Consider the following 25,188-nt stretch of genomic DNA (forward strand, 5'->3'; position numbering starts at 1 on the left):
TGACACTGAGTTGGCCATGCCCACTCAGGTTTTGTGGCTCCTGGTGTTTTCTTTTCTGTGGGAAACTGTCCTAGATAACTCATTTTTTCTGATTTGCCAATCCTTTTTCATGATATAGGATGGTTGGTTCTTCTCTGCAGAGGCCTATGATGGAAGGTCAAGAACAAAACAAAATCCATCCTACTTGTTTCAAGGAAACCGGTGGGATTAGAGAAAAGGACCCTCCTCAGAAGTCTTCCCTGTACATAGGACATCAGAGCCAGAATTTTAAATAAAGACAAAAACTCCCTTAAACTGAAGGCCACCTCTGTGGCCAGAGCAACAAGAGAAGAGGGCTGCATTGTACCCTTCCACCTTTCCAGTTGGGGCACCTGCCCACTGCCCCACATCACCCCTATCATCCCAGAGCTCCGTGCAATTCCCATCCTTCAAGGGTTTTGCACATCCTGGCCTTGAGGTTAGTCAGATTGTTTCTGGTATGTTTGGATTTTATTTTATTTATCTTGCAACTGATGGGGGATTTTTTTTAACCCTGCAGCTGTTCTCTGCAACTACAGGTAATCCTCAATTTACAACAGTTCATTTAGTGACTGTTCAAAGTTACATCACTGCAAAAAGTGACTCACAGCTGTTGCAGCATCCCCATGGCCACATGATCAAAATTCAGATTGTCTGCAAGTATCTCACATTTATGATGGTTGCAATGTCCCAGGATCCATGCGATCACCTCTTGCGACCTTCTGACAAGCAAATTCAATGGATAAACCAGGTTCACTTAGCAACCGTGTCACTAATTTCCTAACAGCAGTGATTCACTTAGCAACTGTGGCAAGAAAGACGGGGCAAAATTCACTTAAAATTCACTTAGCAACAGAAATGTTGTGCTCAGTTGTCATAAATCAAAGAGTCTCCGTATTATACTGTACACCACCCTGTTTGAAAAAGATGCGAGGTTTAGAAATATGAATTATAAATAAATACATTAAACAGCAAAAATTAAAGTTTCTCCACATCTTGGTGCATCATTTCCAAAAAACCGTGTTGTACTAACTCAGGGGGTCAGCAACCTGCGGCTCTGGAGCCGCATGTGGCTCTTTCATCCCTCTGCTGTGGCTCCCTGTCACTTGAAATATGCATCACAACCGCCAATGTGCGACACCCGCCAGCGGTAGGCCAACCATGGATAAATCCAAGAGAAGAAAAAAGTTTCAGAAGAAAACAGAACATTTAATTCAACTACATATGCTAGTTTTGTGGCCGCTCAAGAAACAGTCAGGCACTGGAAGGGTTTTGTGGCTCCCGTGTTTTCTTTTCTGTGGTGAAACGGGTCCAAATCAGTGGTGGGTTCCTCCCGGTTCGCGAAAACCGGTAGCGGTGACGATATGATGTCACCGAACCGGTTCTCTGTCTTTGGGAGCTGGGCCCTCCCGCCCGCCCCGGCGTTATGCAGACCTTATATGTCTGCTTTTTTTGCCCAGCTGAGAGGTGCGGCAGAGCGGATTGCCGCACTTCAGCTGGGCAGATTCGCAATGCGCTTGCGTGAAGCACAAGTTTGGTGTCCTGCAAGCAAACCAAGCATGCATGCGGCGATAGCACGCAAAGCACACGTCTGAAAAGGCGATTGCGCGCAAAGCGCGCACACGAAGAGAACCGGTAGTAAAGCCGGTTAGAACCCACCCCTGGTCCAAATGGCTCTTTGAGTGTTTAAGGTTGCAGACCCCTGTACTAACTTAACAACTGCAGTGATTCACTTAACAACTGCGGCAAGCAAGGTCGTAAAATGGGGGAAAAACTCGTTCTGCAACATAAAATTTTTGGCCTCAATTGTAGTTGTGATCCGAGGACTACCTGTATTCTTCTCTCTCTCCCCCCCCTACCCCCCACTTTCCCTATTGAAGTACGCCAACCTCCCTCAAGTCTTGGGCCACCTGGGCGGCCTCTCCAACTGAATAAAAGCCCCGATGCAAGCAACGCTCCCCGGGCCTGCAGTCCAGCGCCGCCGGGGGCGGGGGGTCTTCCGTTCGAACAGCCCGGGGGAAGCGTTTCTGAGGCGGGGGGCCCACTTAAGAGTCGGGTGGCCGCAGGCGGCGGGAATGGGCGACCCAGCCCCGCCGTCCTTCCTTCCCTCCCCGCCGAGAGGCTCAACGCGACCCCCCGCGCGGCGCCGGGCTGAGGGCCTGAGGCGGACCAAGCCCTCACGAAAAAGGAGGGCCTAGCCCGGCAGCCGGGGCCGCTCGAGGTCCGCCGGCAGGGCCGGCCCGGCGAGCGCGGCCTGGGCGCAGTGCGCATGAGCGGCGGAAGGCAGGGCCCGCGAGGAGGAGCCCCGGGAGCCGCTGCTGCCGCCGCTGCCGCCAACCTCGGTCCGCCTCCTCCTGCTCCTCCTCAGAGTCCGCCTGAGCCGGCCCGGCGGGGAGCGAGGCCCGCGCGCAGCCCCACCATGGTGAGAGAGCCCGCCCGCTGAGGGGAAAAAAAAAAAAAAACCGCCGCCGCCATCGCCTGGCAACGCGCGGCCTAGCCGGCGGCGGGAGGGCACGACCCCACAAGGCCGCCCCAAACCCGCGGGGGCAAGGAGGGCAGGCCCGCTGGGAAAAACGGGGGCGGTGGGGAATGCGGGCTCTCGCCTCGCCTGAGGGTGAAAGGGCCGCCTCTCAATTCAAACGCCCGGACTCGGCCCGCCGGGATCCCGATTTGTGCCCTTGCCGGGAGGGCGTGTGGGGAAAACCTTTGGGGTCGGGGATGATGGTGTTGGTGGTGGTTGTGGTGGGGTCTCTCTCTCTCTCTCGCCCTCCCCGATCCAAGCCGGGCGGTGAATTCCGGAGCCCTGAAGTATCTTCCCTGTGAGGCGGGAAGCCTTTGTGGGTTGTGTATGAGGTGTATGAGGGGGGAAAAAAAGGGGGGGTCCTTTTGCACTTCATTCAACAAGGAGTTGGGGTACTCTTGGGTGTAGCCCCCCCAATCCCACGTCTTTCGGGGTTTGGGCGCCCATGAATTGAGGGGTCTTTCCCCCCTCTCTCTCCCTCCCTCAAAGGGATGGAGGCGGGCGGGCGGATGGATGGATGGATGGGGAAAGAGATGGAATTGGAGGAGGAGGAAAAAGTCCAGCAATTGTTTGCTCTTCATTGCAAGGAGGAGGAGAGAAGGGGTCAATGTGGTGGCCGAACATCAGACATCTCTCACCCTCCCCCCCTCTCAATTTCACACACAAAAAAAGAAGATTCTCACTTTCCATTTGGTGCCCAACATCCCAGGCTGGGTTTTTGTGTAAATAAATTCCAATTATTATTCCAATTATTATTATTATTATTAGAATTCTTAGGAAAATTGGAAATTTTGTGCACTTAACAAAAGTGCGCAAAATTTCCATAGTCACGGTTTGTGTGTGTGAGAGAAAGAGAGAGAGAGAGAAAGAAATGTACAGGTGGGAAAAGGTGCTTTGGGATGGCTTGATCTTCAGAAAGGACAAGGGATTCCTGCTAGCCGGATGGAGAGAGAGGTCTCATGGTGTTGGATGAGGAGTTGAAAAGGTGTAGATTCAAGCCCAGTTTAAAGATCTGGGATCTCGGAGTCTGGTCATCCTTTCTCTCAGCCCAACTTATCTTGCAAGTTTGTTGTTGGGTGATAAATTTAAATATATGCATTAATTTCTTCATCCATGGAGTCCCTCCCTAATAACAGATTCTTGACAGCAGGTTTCATCAAAAGGTGAAACAATAGTGTTGGGTGGGTTTGGGGATGAGAGTGGTCTGGGAAGCCAGGAATTATGCTTTGTAAACATTAGGTGTATGAATCCAAGCAATTGTAGAGTATGAATGAAACCATGACTTAGGTCACATAAAAATAAAGGTACAGCAGCAACTGCAGAGTTTTGTCCCAACATCTTGTCAAGAATGTACTTGTAGATCTAATAATTTAATAATAAGGATATCAATTGAATACAACAACAACAACAACAACAATAATACAAAAATGCCAAACCCAGTCTGAACATTTGGCTGACTAATGATAATAACAACAATCCCAGGGTTGGTTTATTTGTTTATTTCTTATAAAAGGAACAGCTATCTTCAAGAAAGAAGAAACTAGACCAAAATCTGACACCAACTTTCAGAAGATGATGAGGCAGTATTTGAATAATCTCGTCACTTTATTTCATCTCACATGCCCCTGTTCTCTTGCAGAAATGTATGAGAATCTGGTTTGAAATGGCAGAACTAGAATTTAATGGCACATTCAGTTCAGTTCGGTCCGAATTTAATTCAGACTGTTCATTTGTTTTCCACTCTTGGTGTAAACTAGCATTACACATCTTTAAAAGTCAGTGACATCATTAATTACTGTTGGAATGCATTATGCTATTTAGGTCTTGTTTACTTGAATAGTGTGTTGACCTGCTGATGTTGATGTCATGACCTTCTGCATGTATCTCTCTCTCTCTCTCTCTCTCTCTCTCTCTCTCACACACACACACACACACACACACACACACACATGGAATTATCCTGGGAAATTGAGGAATATTTTTAATTAATTTGATGGCAATGGCTATGTTCCACAAAACATTAATGCTATATTTGGTTGGTCAGTATTTTTTTTAAAAAAATTTGATTTATATGCCACCCTTCTCCAGAGACTCAGGCAGGTATTTGAGGCAGGGATGAGAACATGGGCCTTATTCAAATGTTAACTTTCAGCATGAAAATTGCTTTGTAAGTTAGAGCAGATTAGTATTGTAAACACGTTTATAGTATTTGAAAACCTTTTCTTCTCTCTGTGTGTAGGTGTGTATGTGTACATATATGTGTGTGTGAACACTTTCTAGATACTTGTTACCTCAGTGATGTGCTGCCCAAAACAGCATGTAAAATTCTTCAGAAAATATAGCCAGTTGTACCAGGACTCTTTTGGTACTTACAGTTGTGTTTAGGTGCAGTTAATTTTATCTTCTGTGTATATACCCAGGATGTTTCTCCTTAGACTAATTTATTGCATCTGCATTTAGCTTCCTAGGAAGAGATGTGATAGACCATTTCTCCATCTCTGGCAAAGTGTATTTGAACTGTAGCCAGCATCTTAGTTAATCTTGGTTGAACTCAGAAATTAAGCAGAATTAGTACTTGAAGAGGGGGTACAATTTAAAATCCCAATTACATTGTCATTGCCTGGAGGACAATGACAAATAATTTCTTTAATGCTACCAAGAAAACTACTGATGTGTCATCTGGATAAAATTTATGGTTCGCATTTTTGCCTTTCTGCCCATCTCACCAGGTTTAGTAGGGAAGGCCATGCTCTGGCTCCCTTCCTTCAAACAATGGCATCCTGATGGCCCCAACCATGTTAGTCTTTTGTATAACTCTGAAGACCTGGCTGTTACCTCTGGCATTTGGGCCAGGAGCCAGGCAAACTCTACTGGTGATGTATTTGGTTCCTGCTGATTTAACCTTAGGTTTCATTGTTTGTATCTTTTTGTTTTGGTTTTTAATCCTTGTACCCTTCTCCCATAGTCATTGGTGGTGGTGGTGGATGGTTATGTAAATCATTTAAACAAATCTATTTAAATAAGGGAGCGATGGCTCAGTGGTTAAGACGCTGGGTTTGTTGGCTGGAAAGTTCGACAAGGTTCAAGACCTGACCACCACTCAACGGGATGAACTCCTGTTACTCGCCCCAGCTCCTGCCCACCTAGCAGTTTGAAAGCATGCAAATGTGAGCAGATATCTTATTTATTTTAAAAATGTGAATTTATATAGAAGGAATATCTTATTAAAAATAGGCTAAATTAAGGATTCCTTTATGAAGAGTTAAATGTTGATTGAAAACTGGGCACATTATTATCCAAAATAATGTAAAATGACATTCTACAATAACTGTGTAGTACTTCCACATTATAATTTCCAGCACAAGTCTCTTGCTTTATATTCCCAGAGCAGGGGTAAAAGAAGCAGCTCTACTTTCTCAGGCACATTTTTCTGTGGTCCTGTTCCCTGTTGCCATTTTATACACAGCTCAAGGTTGAGTGAGCCTTCCATCCTTCCGAGGTTGGTAAAATGAGGACCCAGATTGTTGGGGGCAATCGGCTGACACTGTAAAGCTTAGAGAGGGCTGTAAAGCACTGTGGAGCGCTATATAAGTCCAAGTGCTATTGCTATTGCTATCAACTCATGCTAGATTGCCAAAGATGGAGTTAGCTAAGAGATAGAGGCAGATATATGTAGATATAGGTGCTGTTTGAAGTACTGTTCTGGGAAACTAAAAAGTTTACATCTATTGCTTGCTAATATTCTTTGTGGTTCATTGATAGACAATAACTGGTTTTGTACAAGACGTGGAGCTAAAATGGGAAGGGGTACTTTGTGTCTTGGTGGGATGTGTGTACCAGGCTATCATGCTATGCCATAATATGTAGCACTCATATTTTTATTTGCAGTCATTGAAGAGTCAGGTGTAACATACACAAATTCAACAGAAACAATATAAAAAAGTGAATAGCTAAAACAAAACTAAGATAGCAGAATGATTCAAGAAAAAGAGAAAAATTACATTAAACTGACAATGCAGTGTAAAGAAATTAAGAGTATACAGATTTTTACCTCTGAACCTCAAGTATGGGTGCCATAAAATGGTTCATGTGTATTTGTTTGAAATAGCATATTATATGGCCATAACAGTTGTGTTATGTTAGTTGACTTGAAGATCTAAATAACTTGGTAAGAGATAAACAAAGAATAAAATGTAAACCTCGGATCATTATTTATAAACAGGAAAAATGAAAAGAAGAAACTTCAGTAAATGTGACACCTTAACCTCTATCCTATCCCTAGTTAATCCCTAATTAAGAACTGTGAGGAATATTTTTAAGAGGGATAAACCAAGGGGGGAAAGGGTTACTTTTGATGAATATAGCTAAATGCTTGTTTTGTCATATGTAGGAATTTTATAGGAAAGTTTCCCCACCAGATGATCATACTGAATGACTTAGTTGATGGTATTTCCAGTCAGGGTATAGAATTAACAGTTGTTTGTATGATGTCTTTCCGCAGTCACATTGTCCAAAGAATTGTGTTTATAGCTTCATTGGAAGAAGACAGCTTCAGTGAAAGTGTAATCTTAAAAGTCATACAGGTAGTCCTAGACTTATAATTGGTTGCTCAGTGACCACTTGAAGTTATGACAGATCCCAACAAAGAGACTTGCAACCCAAATTTGAATTTGATGTTCAAACATTCCTCCCCCCCCCCAATCATGTAACCATATTAGGCTGTTTGACCATGTCAGAAACTGGCATTTACTTTGACCACAATTTATGGGTTTTTTTGCCAGAAACTGGCAAAAAAAATAATCCATTAATGAATAGTGGGTTCACCTAACAACCCCGGTATTCACTTTACAATGCTGTGTTCGCTTAACGACTACTGCAACTTGTGACCAAAGTTGCAGACTCGATTATGATCATAAGTCCAGGACTACCTAGGCATGTATCACTATGCATGATGTTGAATTTTGATACTGCTACTTTTTTCACATTTAACCCTCAGTCAAAACTTTTTTTTCTTGTCACCTCTGAGTTGATGTCCTATTAAATTTCATATGAGAATAATTTAGTGGGAAATTAGGAGTGGTATAATAGCCTTCTCATTAAGCTGTTCTGTGGTATTCCCAAGTCAATTAGCCTCTGAAAGCTAATCAATCACTTTGGATAAGTGAGTGTTGGGAGCATCCATAGATATGTTGTTTTTTAAAAGGCAAACAGGTGATGCTTCAATCACACCATTGCGGCTGCCATCTTGACCATACTTTGTAGACATTTCTGGTAAATAACCTTAGTTTGTTATCATCTTTTTAAAGCCCTCCGTTTTATGGAGCCTTTGGCAGATATTATGATGGAAGTTGCTTCTATCTTGAATAGTCTGGATGAGCCCATAAACCACACTGTTGCTAATACAGAGATGAGTATTTCACTGTTAATTCCACCATGTAGTAAGCTTATTTGACTTGTGAGGTGCCTGGAGCAGTAGTGAACAACATGGCTTGCAAGTAACTTTTGAACTCATCTGGGCAAAATTAAGAAATCAATATCCCAATTGGGCTTTCTGAATGTCTGCCTTAACTTCTTCCGCAACTGATATTTATCATGTATGGAATTTTCCTTTGAGGTATTTCCTTCTCAAGGCAAAACGGGTGTGAAGTTTTACTGCTCTTCTTTTCAAACTTTTTTTTTAGAACAAGTTGAAGTCATCGCAAAAAGATAAAGTTCGGCAGTTTATGATCTTCACGCAATCCAGTGAAAAAACAGCCGTGAATTGCCTGTCTCAGAATGACTGGAAGCTAGATGTTGCAACAGATAATTTTTTTCAAAATCCTGAACTGTATATACGAGAAAACATTAAGGGATCACTGGATCGAAAGAAATTAGAGCAACTATATAATAGATACAAAGGTGAGTAAAAAGTTTTTTGTTCACGTTTTGAATGGTTGAATTTAGCTGTAATTGTTGGTTTCAATGGGGGAAAACTATGACCGAGAAGGATAGGGATTTAGCCCTTAGATACTGCAACACGGCTTATTTATTTAACTACCTATTTAAAATAGTCCTTGACCCATTCTTCCCCTAAGGAGCTTAGGGGAGCAGCAAACATATTTATCATCTGTTATATTACAGGTAGTCCTTGGCTTAATGTTCGCAACTGAACCAAAACTTTCTGTTGCTAAGTGAAACAGTTGTTAAGTAAGTTGTGCCCCATTTTATGACTTTGTTTGCCACAGTTAAGTGAATCAGTGCAGTTGTTAAGCTGGTAGCATGGTTGTTAAGTGAATCTGACTTCCCCATTGACTTTGCTTGACAGAAAGTCACAAAAGTTGACCCCAAAATGCTGTAATTGTAAATGTGAGTCAGTTGTCAAGTATTTTAATGTAAATCTCACAACCATGGGGATGCTACAATGGTTGTAAGTGTGATAAACGGTTGTAAGTCACTTTTTTCAGTGTTGTTGCAACTTTGAATAGTCACTAAACAAATGGTTGTAAGTCATAGACTACCTGTATTACAACACATGTGGAAAATGAATCATTCATTCACTCTTTCTTTCTTTCTTTCTTTCTTTCTTTCTTTCTTTCTTTCTTTCTTTCTTTCTTTCTTTCTTTCTTTCTTTCTTTCTTTCTTTCTTTCTTTCTTTCTTTCTTTCTTTCTTTCTTTCTTTCTTTCTTTCTTTCTTTCTTTCTTTCTTTCTTTCTTTCTTTCTATACAACTGCCCTTCTCATATACATGACTCTGGATGGGCTAAAATTGGTGGGTAATTTCACCCAATGAGCTTCTTGATTGAGGGTGAACGTAGATTGAAAAAGGGTCCTAAGTAGCTAGGTTCAAATACCTCCCTAAATTAGGGATCTCATGAGATACTATAAGACAAAAATCATGTCTCTGAAATACCAAAATGATGAACTAACCCTAACCCAAACCCTAACCCTGAAGCATATTCTCCCCTTCATTTGTTTTCTTTTAGGAAAATAAGGATGGGAATGGGAGAGGAAGGCTTCTGGAAAGTGAACTGCTCTCATTTTCATTCTTAAACCCCACCCCCAATCCCAAATTTCTTGAAAGATTAGACCCAAACTATCCTTGCCGCTTCCACTCATATCCCTGGAAGGCCACCTTTCTCTTGGCTAGAAAACTGGATTGAAATTTCCTGACTCTGAGGATATTGCTCATTTCTTTCCAGAGCATAATATTGGGGGATAAGAGGGGGCATTAATAGAGCATGCTGTGTCTGATTTTTGACCATTTTTGGTTTATACAATAACCACAGTTTTAAGAGATTTCTTCAATGTGTAAATATTGTAGTTGACTCAGAGCAAAAGATTAGGAACCTTTTAACATCAAAAGCCATGTTTGTTCTCGTATTTGATCTAGTTACCTGTTCTTGCCCACATTTCTACTCTGACTTTCCTAATAATTATTTGTCAAGCCATTGCTTTTTCTTCTACCCAGAGCCTCCTTATTCAGAGCTGCCTCTTAGCACTTAACATTAGCACTTAGATGTATATATGGTTTCACAGTGCTTTATAGCCCTCTCTAAGCGGTTTACAGAGTCAGCATATCTGCCCCCCAACAATCTGGGTCCTCATGACTTGCAGGGAAATGGATAAAAAAAAGTCCATGAGAGGTGAATTGTGATTTATTCTCTCTCCCCCTTGTGAAAGAGAAAACTGACCCATTTTCAAAAGCATTTGTGATTCCAGGCAAGAGAAGGACTGTGAGACACTTCTTACACATTTTATATTGCAAAGATTGATGTTAAATGGCAGCTGCCAGCAGTTAATGTCCCTTGAGTCAGAAATTAGTTTCTCACTCACATGATTTGTCTTGAAATCACACCTACTGGTTCCATTCTTGATGGAGTAGTTATTTCTAGGAATTTTTAAATATATATATTTTTTCTCCTTTAAGATCCTCAAGATGAGAATAAAATCGGCATAGATGGCATACAGCAGTTTTGCGATGACTTGGCACTAGACCCCGCCAGCATTAGTGTCTTGATAATTGCCTGGAAGTTCAGAGCTGCGACGCAGTGCGAATTCTTAAGGATGGAATTCATGGATGGGATGACGGAACTCGGGTAAGTGCTGGGGCCCATCCTGTGATGCGTGCAGAGCCCTTTGGGCTAAAGCAGCATTAAAACCCTGCCCGTATGCTGGTTTATTTTACAGAAAGGCATTCACTCTTGATTTCCTACCCATCAGGCTCTGGCCTAGTTGCGCATTGATTCTGGCAAATAACACTTGCAAGCTCCTTTGTGAACTATTTTATTATATTTTTTTAATTCTCAAGAGTAAGGAGCACAGTGGCTTGAGCAGTTGAAACACTGGGCAGGAGGTTAGCAAGCCTGTCTTTGAGACCCGAGAACTGCCATGGGGTGGTGTTGAAATCTCACTCTTTACTCCAGCGCCTGCCGGGGACATGAAAGGAGCCCCCAACTGGGCGTCCCCAGGGTAACAGTGATGTCACCAGTGGCTAATCCTTTCAACTGGAAGCGCCTCAGTGCCTCTGACATGAGTGCAAAACCAAAAATAATCAAGAGTTATAGCAATGTGGGTTTTTTTTTTCAAAATTGGGTTGCTTTTAAGATATGTGGACTGCAGCACTCATGATTCCCTAGCCGGCATAGGCTTGCGGGCTGGGGAATTCTGGGAGTTGAAATCTACACCTCTTAAAATGGCCATGTTTGAAAAACACTGAGTTATACCGGGTAATGGTAGTGGTACAGTGACAGAATTAAGAGGGGCAATATTTTCAATCCCCTTTTAAAACCGTGTTTTTGAAGACTTGTGTTTAGCTTTTGTTTTTGTTTTTTAAAATTGCCATAGGTACAGCAAGCTGACTGAAAACTTGTAGTTATTTTTACTGTACAAAGTGGGAAATCGTTGTATTTTCATTGCACTGTCCATTAGAGCCCGAAAACTTTTTTTTTTTGTGTGTTTCATTTCATTAAAATATCGGATGAGACCGTACCTGGAAGTGTAGCAGAAAATATTCCTTACATATATATTGGTACTAGAACTGAACTTGTGCATTTGTTTACTCTTTTGGCAAATGTGTTGATGCAAGGTGTGAGAAAACTGTGAAGCAACATAGATGATAGTGTTCCATATGGCAGCTTTTATACTCCCGATGTTTTCTGAAATGACTTTGTTTACTGGCAAGATCAAGAAAATGCACAGACTATCAGATAATTGATTTAAATATACAAATAGCTGAATTTCTAAGAAATTTCTTCTAAGATGTAACCTATGAAGTTTCCGAAAGATGCCCTAATTAATGCAAGTTGACATAACCTTTTTCTGGTATATATTTTTTGCCTTGGTTACAGGGTGGATTTGATTTAAATCGAGTCGATTTAAATCATGATTTAAATCATGATTTAAATCACTAGTAAAAAGACTTGATTTAAATCAACTCGATTTAAATCATAATTTTTAAAGAGCAACTGTCATCTCTGCTACTCCTTTGACCCGCTGTTGACTCACCGATAGTCCCAGTGTTGCAGAATATACAGCCTTATGCTACATAACTAAGCTCCATTTCATGCTGAATAAACTAAATAGAAAACTATCTTACGATAGATTTTTACCCCAAAAGTTTTTTATTAAAATAAATTCAATAAAAATAATAAAAAAATCTGATTTAAATAAAAAAATCCGATTTAAATAAAAAAAATCCAATTTTTTTGATTTTTTTAAAAAAATCATTGATTTTTATCCACCCTGCTTGGTTACCAAATTCACTGATTCAAGCAAACAAAGGGAAGCTGTGATAATTCTTGCAGAATTGTTCTAAGCCTCTGCCTTATATGGAAATTTCATCCCTAGGTGATTTGTAAATGTGTAGACTAATTACTATTTTAATAAACCAAATCGTAGAGAATTTCAAACATCATCCATTCTAAAAGCAATTATAGCCCTCGATGTACAACCACTTGTTTAATGACTGTTTGAAGTCACAATGACCTTGGAGAAAGTGATTTATGACTTGAACTCACATTTACAATTGTTGCATGTACCCCAAAGTCATGTGATTGTAATTCCAGCATTTGGTAGCCGGCTCCCATTTTTGACCAGTGGCAGCATCTGGGTGTGTGTGTGTGTGTGTCACAGGATTGTGATTTGCTAATTTTTTTGTCGATTTCCAACAAAAAAAAATCCCCATTGGGGAAACTGCATTGACTTAACAACCATGAGATTCACTTAATAGCCATGCAAAAGTGTCATAAAATTGATTCCAACTCAACCTGCAACTACCAGGACTTATGACAGAAATCCCGGTCCCAATTGTGGCCGTAAGTCAAGCACTACCTATATAAAGGATATAGGTAATCGTCGACTTACGACCATAATTGAGCCTCAAATTTTTGTTGCTAAGAAAGGCAATTCCGTGAGTAAGATTTACCCCAGTTTACAACCTTTTTTTGCCCCAATTGATAAATGAATCATTGCAGTTGTTAAGTGAATCATGTCATTAAGCAGACCTGACACCCCCCCCCCCCCATTGGCGTTGCTTGTTAGATGCCAGCTAAAAAAGTTACAAATCAGCAATTTCATGACCCTGGGACAGTGCAACTGTTATAAATACATGCCACTTGCTCAAATTTTGATCACGTGACCATGGGGATGCTACAATGGTCATAAGTGTGAAAACCTGGTCAAAGTTACTTTTTTTCAGTGCTGTTGTAACTTCGGTCACTAAACAAATGGTTGTAAGTCGAGCACTACCTGTGTCGGTACAATTTGTAGAAGGATTTAAAAATATGCAGCCTAATATACTGACTGAAGGAGAAATAAAATCTTTTAATGTATCAATACAGATGTGACAGCATAGAAAAACTAAAGGCCCAGCTTCCTAAAATGGAACAAGAATTGAAAGAGCCAGGAAGATTTAAGGACTTTTACCAGTTTACTTTCAACTTTGCAAAGAATCCAGGACAGAAAGGTTTAGGTATGTATGCCACCGTTTCCTAGCTCAGGCAGAAGTGACTCATGTCTCGTACCGGAAAGTAAATTTCTCAGCAATCACTGTGGCTGAACAGGATGATGGAAACTGCCTTTTCCCCTCGATTGAGACAAGCCCATCAAGGTCCCTCAGCAAGTCCCAAAAGTGCTTTTCCTCCCAAAAAATAAAAAAAGGCATTTTAGAGTTGTTGTTTTTTCTTTGAAACGTTTCGCTTCTCATCCGAGAAGCTTCTTCAGTTCTGAAATTCACTTCTTCACAATTGAAGAAGCTTCTCGGATGAGAAGCGAAAGGGGGAAAAATCCAGTTGCCTTTTTTGGAAAAGCACCTTTGGGACAACCATGACCTGGACGATTGAGAATCTCCATGGACATTCCCCCCAGCAAGTGTCGTTTAACAAAGTTGTAGTTTGCAAGAAAACCAGCCCTGGAAAGGTGCTGTCAAAGGTTTAGAAGTGTTTAGAGGCGTTTCTAGCTTTTTCTCCCTCCCTAAAGGGCTGTGTTGCTGACCACAAGGCCACAAGGCACCCCTGAGATTTAGGGTAGGTTTAGAGGCAAACTCCCGCTCATTGTGAAGAGCTCAGCAAGGGGAATAAGGGAAAATGGAAATCAATTGCAAACTTTGGTTGCTTTAGCCCAGTGTCTAGTTGGGATAGTCTGAAAAGTCTTTGATGGAGATGAAGGTGAAAAATCCTGAAATTCAGGAACTTTTGAAACATCCTTATGCTACAGAATTTGGCTTTTTTTTTTTTTGCTTTGTTAGTTAATTATCCATTTCAGAAATCATTCTGGATCATAATGCTTTTTTTTTTTTAGAAAAAAAAATAATCTCTTTAATGTTACAGATTTAGAAATGGCCATTGCCTATTGGAATTTAGTACTCCATGGAAGGTTTAAATTCCTAGACTTGTGGAACAGATTTTTATTGGTAAGTTTGAATATTGTTTCTAACAAATACATACATGTTGCCTGTTTGTGTATATGTGTGTGTGTGTTTGTGTATGGTATGATCAATACCGTTATGAAATGAGTCTAGATCAGGAATTTTTGCCTATGAACGTAATAATAATTCAGATTGACATTAGAGCGAACTGGAAGCTTTTCTTGTCTCTGCTGATAGTCCTTGACTTACAACCGATAGCTTAGTGACCATTCAAAGTTACAACAGACCTTCCCAAAGCTACTTAAAACCTGGATATGAAGTTCTGACAGTCAGGCTTATCCTCCATCCCACCCCACCCCATGATCACCTGATCACATTTTGGATGCTTATAACTGTTTGTAGCATCCCCCAGTCATGTGGCCATAATTTACGATGTTTTTTTTTTTGTCAGAAACCAGTTTCTGGCCAAAACCCCCCATTCATTGCTGGATTCATTTTGTGACTGCCACAAAAAATGATCATGAAATCTGGCATGGTTTACAGCTGTAATTCCAAGCACAATTATGGTCATAAGTCAAGGACTACCTGTATTTATAAGCCACCAGAATCACTCGGTTGAATTGGGTGGCTGTTGGAATGAATGAATGAATGAATGGAATGGAATGGAATGGAAAGGAAAGGAAAGAAGGAAGAAAGAAGGAAAAGAAGGAAGGAAGAAAGAGGAAAGAAAGAAAGAAAGAAAGAGGATGGATGGATGGATGGAAGGAGGGAAGGAAGGAAGGAAAAGGAAGGAAGGAAGGAAGACCTCGGTGCCTTCCGCCGTGCCCTTAAAACTTTCTTTTTTCAACAAGCTGGGCTGGCTTAACATATTTTTAAATTTTAAATTTTTAATTGGTTTGTCATTTTAAACTGGGGCCAAATTAATATATATTCTTTTAATTGTTTTTAATGTTTGTATTGTATGTTTTTATCTGGCTGTACACCGCCCTGAGTCCCTTGGGAGAAGGTGTGGTATATAAATTCGAAATAAAATAAAATAAATAAATAAATAAATAAGATCAGAAATCCCAAAAGAAAAATCTTTACAGTTTAAATTGCGAATTTTGACCCAGTGAAATTTTGTTGACTGAGAAAAGGAATGTGCAAATACTCAGTCATTTTAAATGCTACCTGTCCTTGGCCTTGAAACGGTTGTCTAGGAGTTGTTGAGCGGACCGCATCTGTTTTTGTGGATTCTGCACGAGCCCATTAAACCTGGTGCAAAGCCTGGAGGAGGCACTGTTTTAACTAAGCCTCCAATCAAGGCCTCCTTTGACGACCCTCCCCAAAGCAGTACAAAGCCTTTTAAATTTTGAGCACCGCACTGGAACCAATGCACAGTAATGGCCCCTTCAGTGGAAGTGAAACAGTCTCTCTCGGTGCTTTGAAAACATTGAAGCCACCTGCCTTCCCAGTCTTGCTTTCTTCCAACCAATGAATTAAGCAGCTCTGAGAAGCAAAGCCGGGTCGCTCTGCAGAACCATGGGCGCTCAGCAGATGATTACAATAGAATGATCCCGAGATCTGAGATAGAGATCATTTCCACCGTGCCGTCCAAGAAACGTGAAGAGAGATTCTCCAGTCTTGAAACTCTGCTGTGCTAAGCATAAAGTCCTGTTGAGGAATCAGTAGATAAGTAATGTCTTGAATTATGACGGTGGGATTTTCTCTCTCAAACAGGAACATCATAAAAGATCTATACCGAAGGACACTTGGAACCTTCTTCTAGACTTCAGTGCAATGATAGCAGACGATATGTCAAATTATGACGAGGAAGGTAATGTGGCTTCTTGATGCTATTGGAACGGGTTGGCTTCCCAGCTCCCAATTCTTTATTTTTATTTTTTTCCCCTGCTTTTATTTTTATAAATAACTCAAGGTGGTGAACATACCTGATACTCTTTCCTCCTCCTATTTTCCCCACAACAGTAACCCTGTGAGGTGGGTTGGGCTGGGAGAAGAATGACTGGCCCAAAGTCCCCCAGCCAGTGTTCATTCTAAGGTGAGACTAGAATTCAGTCTTCTGGTGATTGGCCCAAAGTCACTCAGGTAGCTTTCATGTCTAAGGTGAGACTAGAATCCACAATCTCCTGGTGATTGGCTCAAAGTCACTCAGCTAGCTTTCATGCCTAAGGCGGAACTAGAATTCACAATCTCCTGGTGATTGGCCCAAAGTCACTCAGGTAGCTTTCATGCCTAAGGCAGGACCAGAATTCACAATCTCCTGGTGATTGGCCCAAAGTCACTCAGCTGGCTTTCATGCCTAAGGCGGAACTAGAATTCACAATCTCCTGGTGATTGGCCCAAAGTCACTCAGCTGGCTTTCATGCCTAAGGCGGAACTAGAATTCACAGTCTCCTGGTGATTGGCCCAGAGTCACTCAGATAGCTTTCATGCCTAAGGCGGAACTAGAATTCACAATCTCCTGGTGATTGGCCCAAAGTCACTCAGCTGGCTTTCATGCCTAAGGCGGAACTAGAATTCACAATCTCCTGGTGATTGGCCCAAAGTCACTCAGGTAGCTGTCATGCCTAAGGCGGAACTAGAATTCACAGTCTCCTGGTGATTGGCTCAAAGTCACTCAGGTAGCTTTCATGCCTAAGGCGGAACTAGAATTCACAATCTCCTGGTTTCTAGCCTGGTGCCTTTAAGTGCAAGACCAAACTCTGTTTGTGCCACTCTGCTAAAATCCATTAGTCATTTTCTTCAAACCTTAGCTACAATCTGATTTGTTCATCAGTTCTCAGTTTTTTTAAAAAAAAATTGTGAAGCACCCAGGGAATAAACAAAGATCTGTTTGTCCAACATCTGAAAACAAGGAGGGTTGGTCATTGCCATAAAGGCCATGAACTTAATCCCAGAGAGCAGCCTTTAGCAAGCTTCAGAATAGAACTTGGCTTTAAAATGAATGGCGCTCATTGGCATTTCCATGCTACGAGGTGTTTTTTCTTCCTCCTTATTTCAACAAAACCAGCTTGCCAAACCAGCTACTGCTGAGTCATTCACTAATCCTGCCGTGTTTCCCTTCTGCAACTCACCAGGTCATTGTCTGGGTAAATGGGATGCACCATTTTAACATTCTGTCACATTTTTTCCTGTATATGTTTTTTTCTCTCTGATTGCTTCAAATACTCACTGACATTTGAATCCTGTAACAATCCTTTGAATCCTGTAACAATTTAGAGCCAAATTCTTTGAGAGTTTCCGTCTCCTACAATGAACCTTTCGGGTTATTTAGAGCAGTGTTGTTTTTTTTAAGTGGTTCTGGGACCTCCCCCCCCACCCCCCTCCAGGGTCGCTCAAGACCCTCTCTGGTGTCCGTCAGATCAGAACTATTTGCCAGTTATTTGCAAAAATTTAAATCTTTGTCACCCTTATTACTTGAATTTACTATTGTTATTTTCTCATGATTCAAGAAATCCTTATTATACGAGTGTGTCCATTTTAACTTTTAAGGTGGTAAATATTGATAGATCTAACCCATACTAACCCAAAGCTGCTTTGGGGCTCTCTATAATTTTTAAAAAGGGGAGGGGTCCTAAGAGCAAAATCTTGGAAGATCATTCCTTAGATCATTCCTTTTGAAAAATGCCCTTGCAAAAAAAGTTGATATCAGTTGGCATTTTTGTTGTTGTTGCTGTTATTTTGTTTTGCTTTCTTTGTTGAGAGAAAAGGGGGAACTAGTCCAGTTTGTCTTCTTCCTGAATCATTGGCTACGGTTGCCGGGAGCTGATTGCAAATACACTCTCTGTATTTGCATAGGGAAATACAATTGGGAATAGGGACAAACATTTTCCAGGATGAGGAAGCCCGTTGTAGCTGAATTCTGAACTTCTTAGGCCAGAGTAAAAATAAAACCGAGGAAGACTTGGTTCAAGGAAGGAAAGAAAATACGGGTGGATTTCAGCAGGAGAAAATACGTTGATCCTCTCATTTTGTAAAGCAAAGTCCATTAGACCAGGAATCTCCAACCTTGGCAACTTTAAGACTTGTGGACTTCAACTCCCAGAGTTCCTCAGCCAGCAAAGCTGGCTGAGGAACTCTGGGAATTGAAGTCCACAAGTCTTAAAAGTTGCCAAGGTTGGAGTCCCCTGCATTAGACTCCGTTTAGCAAAGGTTTAATGGCCGTGTGGACTTAGGTACAAAGAACAGGGCTGTTTTCTTTGAAGAACTTTGATAGAAATGAGGAAAAATCTCAGAACTGCTTCATTGTGGAACGCCAGACCTCGTTTACGATATCCCTGCAAGCCAGGTGGAACACCGTTTAATACATTTGAAAAGCATTACAGGAAGTCCTCGATTTACAGGCATCATTTTAGTGACCACTTGAAGTTACAGCGGCACTGAAAACAGTTCCTTATGACCGACGTTCAGACTTAACGACTGTGGCATCATTGCCAGGGTCACGTGATTTACATTCAGATGCTTGACAACTGACTCCTGTTTATAACAGTTGCAGTATCCCGGGAGTCACGTGGTCCCCTTTTGTGACCTTCAGACAAAGCAAAGTCAATGGGGAACCCGGATTCGCTTAACAACCGGGTTACTAACTTGACAACTACAGCGATTCACTTAACAGTTGTGGCAAAAAAGGTCGTAAGAGGGGGACAAAGCTCACTTAACAGCTGTCTCACTTAGCAGCAGAAAATTTGGGCTCCATTGTGGTCATAAGTCGAGGACTACCTGTATAGGGAAACTACAAAGGAGGTAACACAGACGAAGCTTTGCTGGAGGATAACTGGGAAGGTTGCATTTCTGTATTCAGAGACACTTTTAATACAGGTTGCTGGTGAGTGAAGTCTATCATTTGTCCTCACCTCAAATCCTAATCCATTGACTTCTGGGTCAGTGAATACACACATACATTTCACATCAGAGGAGGACATGACAGACTTGTAATTGTTGTTCCAATATATCACAAGGAACACCTACAATATATCATCGTTAGAAACCTTTTCGGCATCGAGTGCCGAAACGGGAGTGTATGCGTGCCGGAAACCGGAAAAGCAGCTGCCCGGTGCACATGCGTGCACCAGGAAGATGATGTTCCGGTTTCCGGCATGCGCATGTGCACCGGCCACCTGATCTTCTGTTTTCTGGCACGCATGCACATACAAAGACCACCTGGCTGGTGTGCATGTACACACCAGAAACTAGAAGATCATCTTCCTGGCACACGCATGTGCACCAGGCAGCTGTTCTTCAGGTTTCCGGTGCTCCGCGTATGAAGACCAGCTGGCCAGTGTGCCAGAACCCAGAAGAGCAACAAGCGATGACTTGCGTGCCCAGAGAGATGGCTCTGTGTGCCACTTCCGGCACACGTGCCATAGGTTCGCCATCATGGACCTATATGCTTGAAATAAGGAATGGAAAGTATGATTTTGAGAGGGTCTTCCTCAGCTCCAGAATAGGATAGAATAGGACAGGACAAGACAACAAAACAAAACAGAACAGAACAGAACAGAATTCTTTATTGGCCAAGTGTAAGGAATTTGTCTCCAGTCTATAAAATCCCAGTGTACATATAAACAACAAGTCATAGGTCATAGGTCATAATCATAGTTACAGTCATTAATCATAAATTACAGTCATTCAGAATAAAGCTGGAAGGGACCTTGGTCGTCTTCTAGTCCAAGCCCTCTGCTAACAATTCATAATAATTAATAGTAACAATTGATAAATTGCAAAAAAAAAAACAAACAAAACAGTAGAAGATAGTAGGAGGGGTGAGAAGATGGAAAAAAAGATGAGAAATGAGACAGAGCTGTGGGAATCAGGTGTTTAGCAGATGGCACGAGGGGAAGAATTCTCCTTTTCTTTGGTTATTTTGGCATGTAAAATGCCCTATAGTGTCCTTTTGAGGGAAGAAGTTGAAAGAGTTTATGTCTTGGATGTGAGGGCTCTATAGATACGATTTGTGCACTGTGCAGGTCTTCAATGGATGGCATTGTTTTCTTTTCTGCAGGCTTAACTATCCATTATCCATTGTCATTCTACGATCTGGAACAGGGCTCTCCAACCTTGGCAACTTTTAAGACTTGTGGACTTCAACTCCCAGAATTCCTCAGCCAGCTTTGCTTTGGGAGTTGAAGTCCACAAATCTTAAAGTTGCCAAGGTTGGAGACCCCTGATCTAGAAGAAAAAGAAGAAGGACCCCCCCCCCAATGGTCTTCAAGTAAAATTTTGGGAAGATGTAATAACTTTGTCTTTTTCTGCTCTCTTTCCCCCCCCCCCAGGCGCCTGGCCTGTTCTTATCGACGACTTTGTGGAATTTGCACGACCTCAGATTGCTGGAATCAAAAGTACGACAGTGTAGTGCTATCGGAACCTTCTAACCTGTACCTAGTCTGTACAAATAAACATAATGGGGAAAAAAAATTGCAGTCCCTTTCTGCCAATGACTGAACTGGACCGAAGACCAATCCTCAAGAGATAAGAGCTGAGGGTGGCTGCAAACTTGTAAGGATTATACCTTGGACCATATCAGACTACAGGTGGCTTGGCCTTCTCTCCCAGCCTGGGCTGCCCTAACCCCACGGAAACTCCAGCATTGTGGATATATCATCTTGTCCCTCCCCTCCTTTTTTTAACGGAACCTCCTAATGCTTTCCATAGATCTTTCATGTTTTTTGGATGACTCTTTTTGACATTTCCGGTTTCCACACCTAAAGTACGTTCTGTTTTTTTTTTTTTCCACCAAGCAAACTCTTTGGTATTCCCGTTTCACAGCTCGCTCTCACAATCCACGTGTCCTAATTCTAAAAAAGCCGACAGGAAAAAAAACACAAAATTATCTTCAGCTAACATATTTTGGGGCTATCTGCAACGACTGTGCTGAGACTATCCTAAAACAGTGTGTTTGGATCCATGATTATTATTATTATTATTATTATTATTGTTTTTTCAAATGGTCGATTTACAGCTGTTGTCAGTGTGAGTGGCAAGGGCTTGTTGTTGTTGTTGTTGTTTGCTTGTGCGGTTGAAAGCAGATGTCGAAAAGACCCAGCAAAAACCTGGATTTTTGTCCCACTCTGGAACAGGCTTGCCAGCTGCATCGGTGCGTTGCCACCTCTAGGTCGGCGAATGACTTTGCGGTGTCCTTTGATGTCAGACATATTGGGTGCCTCATGCCGACGGAGGAAGCTTCCTTTAGCATCCTGCTTTTGCTGATGGGTGGTTTTTTCTTGCTGATGAGCACAACAGTCCTTTGGCCACCTTGTTTCTGTGCCATATTGTGTGTGCAGCATCAAAAGAAAGGAGGATGATACTGGAGTCTGACCACTGGTAATGTTCCTGCTAACTTAATTGGGTCGCACTGTTTCTCAGGCAGATGTGGGCAGCTTCTTCTGGGAATTGGGTCATTATCCCGTATTCCCAAAGGGAGAGAAACCCGTCCACATTTGATCACATAACTGCTATTTCTGTCTCTTCTATTATTATTTTTTTACGGAGTGGCTGAAATTAGAGTATTATTGAGCCTGGCTGTTCTTAAGTTTCAATAGGCGAGGCTTTGCCCAGTAAGGACCAGTGGGCACTCTACTGCGGGAATAAGAAATTGCTCACCGTTACTCTTAGATTTACCTAATCTTATTAGTCTTGAAATACCATCAGTTACCCAGTCTTATTAGTCGTTCATTAATTGTCCAGTTTTATCAGCCTTGAAATACTCATTTTCTCTTCAAGGAACTATCTCCTTTCCCCCCCAGCCACTAAATTCTACTGAATTGTTAAGACTTGAATGCAATACTCAACTTGTAATACTTGCTACATTTTATAAAACTCTTGATTTGAGCCCAGGAAGGTTTTGCAAAATAACCATGAATGTAATGCAAATTTATTTGAGGCTGAGTAGCACAAGCCAAACCCACCCGAGTGTGAGTAGGACTACCACGAGGGAGCCTTTTTCGCCTGTGGTAGGTTCTTATTTTACAACTGCAGTTCACTGTGATCGTCACGCAGAGACATCCCAGCGCCCAGAACAAGCTTTTTCTGTGGGCCTATGCAAACCTCACCAACCTGATGCCTGCGGATATTTAGACTTTCAGATTTGACACGGGGAGTAGATGGTTTGCAAGTCTGAAAGCTTCCAGATGTGGGAAGGGTGTTAGATAGCAACTGCACGAAGAGGAAACCTCCCCCCCACCCCCACTTTGCATTGACCACAATGGGGTCTGTATGTGGAGTAATTATTCACTAACTGCAGTTCCCGCTTAATCGCAGGGCCGCCTCTGTTTGGTCATCCATCTTTTCCATACCACTTGTTTCTATCCGAAGTAATCCAGCCAAATAGGTTCAGCCTTTTCAATGGAAGAAAGAGAGTCCTTTTTACTTGATTCTGCCATTGTCTGCAGCGGAGAGTAGCTATGTACTTTAACGTGGCTGGATCATAACAGACTAACAGCTGTAATGTTTTTAGTGGTAAGGGGGGGGGGAATCAAGATTGTCCTTTTGGGTACCAGCAAAGGGGATGCGGGCAGGTGACATCATGTGCGATGCCCTTATCATGTCAATGCTGCAGCTTGCATCAGACACGCATGTAAGTGTAGCATTGGCATGAAAGCATTATGACACACATGTCATAGAGTGGCCATCGCAAGTGGCTGCAGATTCCATTAAATGCCCGAGAGGCTTGTGTGTTCCTTTCCCACCTACCTACCTACCTACATTACCCTCTTCTCTTTTCCAGCATAAAGCATATTTAGCTTTGAATTTCACTGAAGGTCGATGCTAATGCTAGTTAGTTGAAAACCAGAACATGTACTTTAGGTCAGGAACTAGCTAGAGTCTGCAGATTGCAATTATTGCAAAATTCATCATTTTAAAACGTGCTGAAATGGAAAGGATTTACCCAGGTGAGAAAGGTAGAGGGACATCCAGCATTTTCAGGTTTTTCAATCATGATGAAAGATTGAAAAAGCTACACCCACTGTGGTCCAGGTATGTTTTGGCTTGCCACTATTTTTTTTGTCCAATTGTAGACATTTTTTTTTAACTTGACACTTGTGGTTTTTAATTCTTTGTGTTTTTATATGATAGCAGCACTTGAAATACCTCCTGGCTTTTAATCGTTTTAACACCACTTTGCCCTTTTCTTAAACAAAAACATAATCGTTCAATAGAACAACATTGGAAACATGGATTCGAGGTATTTAAAACTCCTTTGTAATATTTAAGAATGAGAAGGGCAAGTTTGATATAGTTCATGATGTTTTCTTGCTAATGTCTCTTGTATCCATGTCATTAAAATGCACTTTTACGCAGATGCTAAAATAATAGGAGGAAAAATCTTAATTGCTTGATTTATTTTTTTTAAAAAAAACACCCAACAACTCTTGTCAGGATCCTACAGCCAGTCCCTCGGTAACCTTTTGGAAAAGTTTAAGGAAACCATTGAATAAAATTGGAAATCTTTTAGCTGCTGGAATTGGCAAAGTCAAGTATGTTATTTACTCTTTGTTTCTTCTCTTGTGTAAATATGAGCGAAGACTTGAATTATGAAAACTCTACAAAGGGTGCGTGTGCTGTTTTTCTGTCTTAAAATTTGGGTACAGCTTTCTCAGAATGAGTCATTGATGTATGCTGTGTATTTTTTGTGTTTTAGTGTGTGTGTGTGTGTGTGTGTGTTGTTGTTTTTTTAATCTTAACGAGATGTACTGAATTCTATCCCTGTGCTGAAGATTAGGGCATAGATGCCATGCTGTTCTTGTTTTTTTAAGATGATTCCTTTTGCAATGTTGAGGCCTTTTCAACAAAATGGAATTTGCCATCAGTTTGGTACTACACAATTTATAATTACTGTGTAATTATAAAACTGCATTACATAAAGCATTGCTGTCTTAAGTAGCAGAAAAACTGAGGTTGTTTGTGTGATAAGCATTCTTGAATTTTAAAAAGTGATTTTAAATCCAGAGGCAAAAATTGGTCACCTGCTTTTCAGTGGGACGTGTACTGTCAAAGTGGTGCTAGGGTTTGACTGTGTTTAATGGCAGAAATATTGGGCTTAATTATTTGTTTCTGAATGTAAAATGCCTGGCTCTAGCAAAGACTAAAAATGTTCAGACATATCCCCATGTATGTGTGCATGATTTTTTTTTAAGTTTTAAAAATGTAAACTGAATTTCTACTTGGGTTGATTTAATTAATAAAAACAACCCATGTGTGCATCCAGCGGTAACTTGACCCTTCCTAATCATTTTCCTTTTGCCAAATACCAGACAAGCAGTAAATGCTTAACCTTATCTACTTTTGGAGTTTTATTGTTGTATGTAAGCCTAGATCTTCTCAGCCATGCAGATCACTTGGTAATTTTATTTCAGTTATGTGATCAACATTTTTCTGTCATTTGAATTGTAACTACTGAGAAAAAGTACTTTCTGCAACCCAGAGTCAATAAAATAACTAGCCCGATTGTCATGGCAAAACTTTCACATGAATTATGCCATTGGAGAAGAAGCAAAAATGACTTTGTTTCTTGATTAGTTTTATTTTTTTTTTTAAAAAAAAAAATCATGGTGGTGAGAAGAAGAAGAGAATGTTGCAAATTAACATTGTGCTTGCCATATAAAACACAGATTGTGGTTGCCCAAACTGGAGGGGTTTTTTTTCCCAAACATGGTTTGAAGTTTCTAATTTGTGGGGTGAGGGGGAAAAAAAAGTGGTACCTTGATGTTTTCTTTGGTTGGTCCAAAGCTATGAATTGTGAACCTGCTAAATAAAGTAACTTATTTCTTCAAAACTACCCTGTGATGCCCCTCTGAAGGACTTTTTGT

At 41.3% G+C, this 25,188-nt stretch overlaps 1 protein-coding gene across 2 annotated transcripts; it reads left to right on the top strand.

Moving 5' to 3' along the window:
* On the top strand, positions 1 to 25,154 carry DCUN1D1 (defective in cullin neddylation 1 domain containing 1). Of its 2 annotated transcripts, none has more exons than XM_034438900.3 (7): positions 1 to 2,440; positions 8,221 to 8,437; positions 10,445 to 10,613; positions 13,356 to 13,486; positions 14,343 to 14,425; positions 16,100 to 16,196; positions 20,656 to 25,154. In XM_034438900.3, the coding sequence occupies exons 1-7, from the start codon at positions 2,288 to 2,290 to the stop codon at positions 20,733 to 20,735; spliced, it is 930 nt and encodes a 309-aa protein (XP_034294791.2). In that variant the 5' UTR covers positions 1 to 2,287; the 3' UTR covers positions 20,736 to 25,154. The 2 variants fall into 2 exon arrangements, with proteins under 2 accessions (XP_034294791.2, XP_034294792.1); XM_034438901.3 differs by lacking the exon at positions 1 to 2,440 and adding an exon at positions 2,495 to 5,706.
* Positions 25,155 to 25,188: the final 34 nt, after the last annotated feature.

This window comes from Pantherophis guttatus, chromosome 6 (assembly GCF_059756535.1).
Source record: "Pantherophis guttatus breed Tessera chromosome 6, ASM5975653v1, whole genome shotgun sequence".
NCBI classification, from domain to species: domain Eukaryota; kingdom Metazoa; phylum Chordata; class Lepidosauria; order Squamata; family Colubridae; genus Pantherophis; species Pantherophis guttatus.

Bases quoted from the DNA above. Each gene is read 5' to 3' on its own strand.
- DCUN1D1 (XM_034438900.3), top strand. From the start codon at position 2,288: ATGAGCGGCGGAAGGCAGGGCCCGCGAGGAGGAGCCCCGGGAGCCGCT. The intron at 10,614-13,355 runs GTAAGTGCTGGG...GTATCAATACAG, and splicing joins GATGGGATGACGGAACTCGG to ATGTGACAGCATAGAAAAAC. The intron at 13,487-14,342 runs GTATGTATGCCA...TTAATGTTACAG, and splicing joins TCCAGGACAGAAAGGTTTAG to ATTTAGAAATGGCCATTGCC.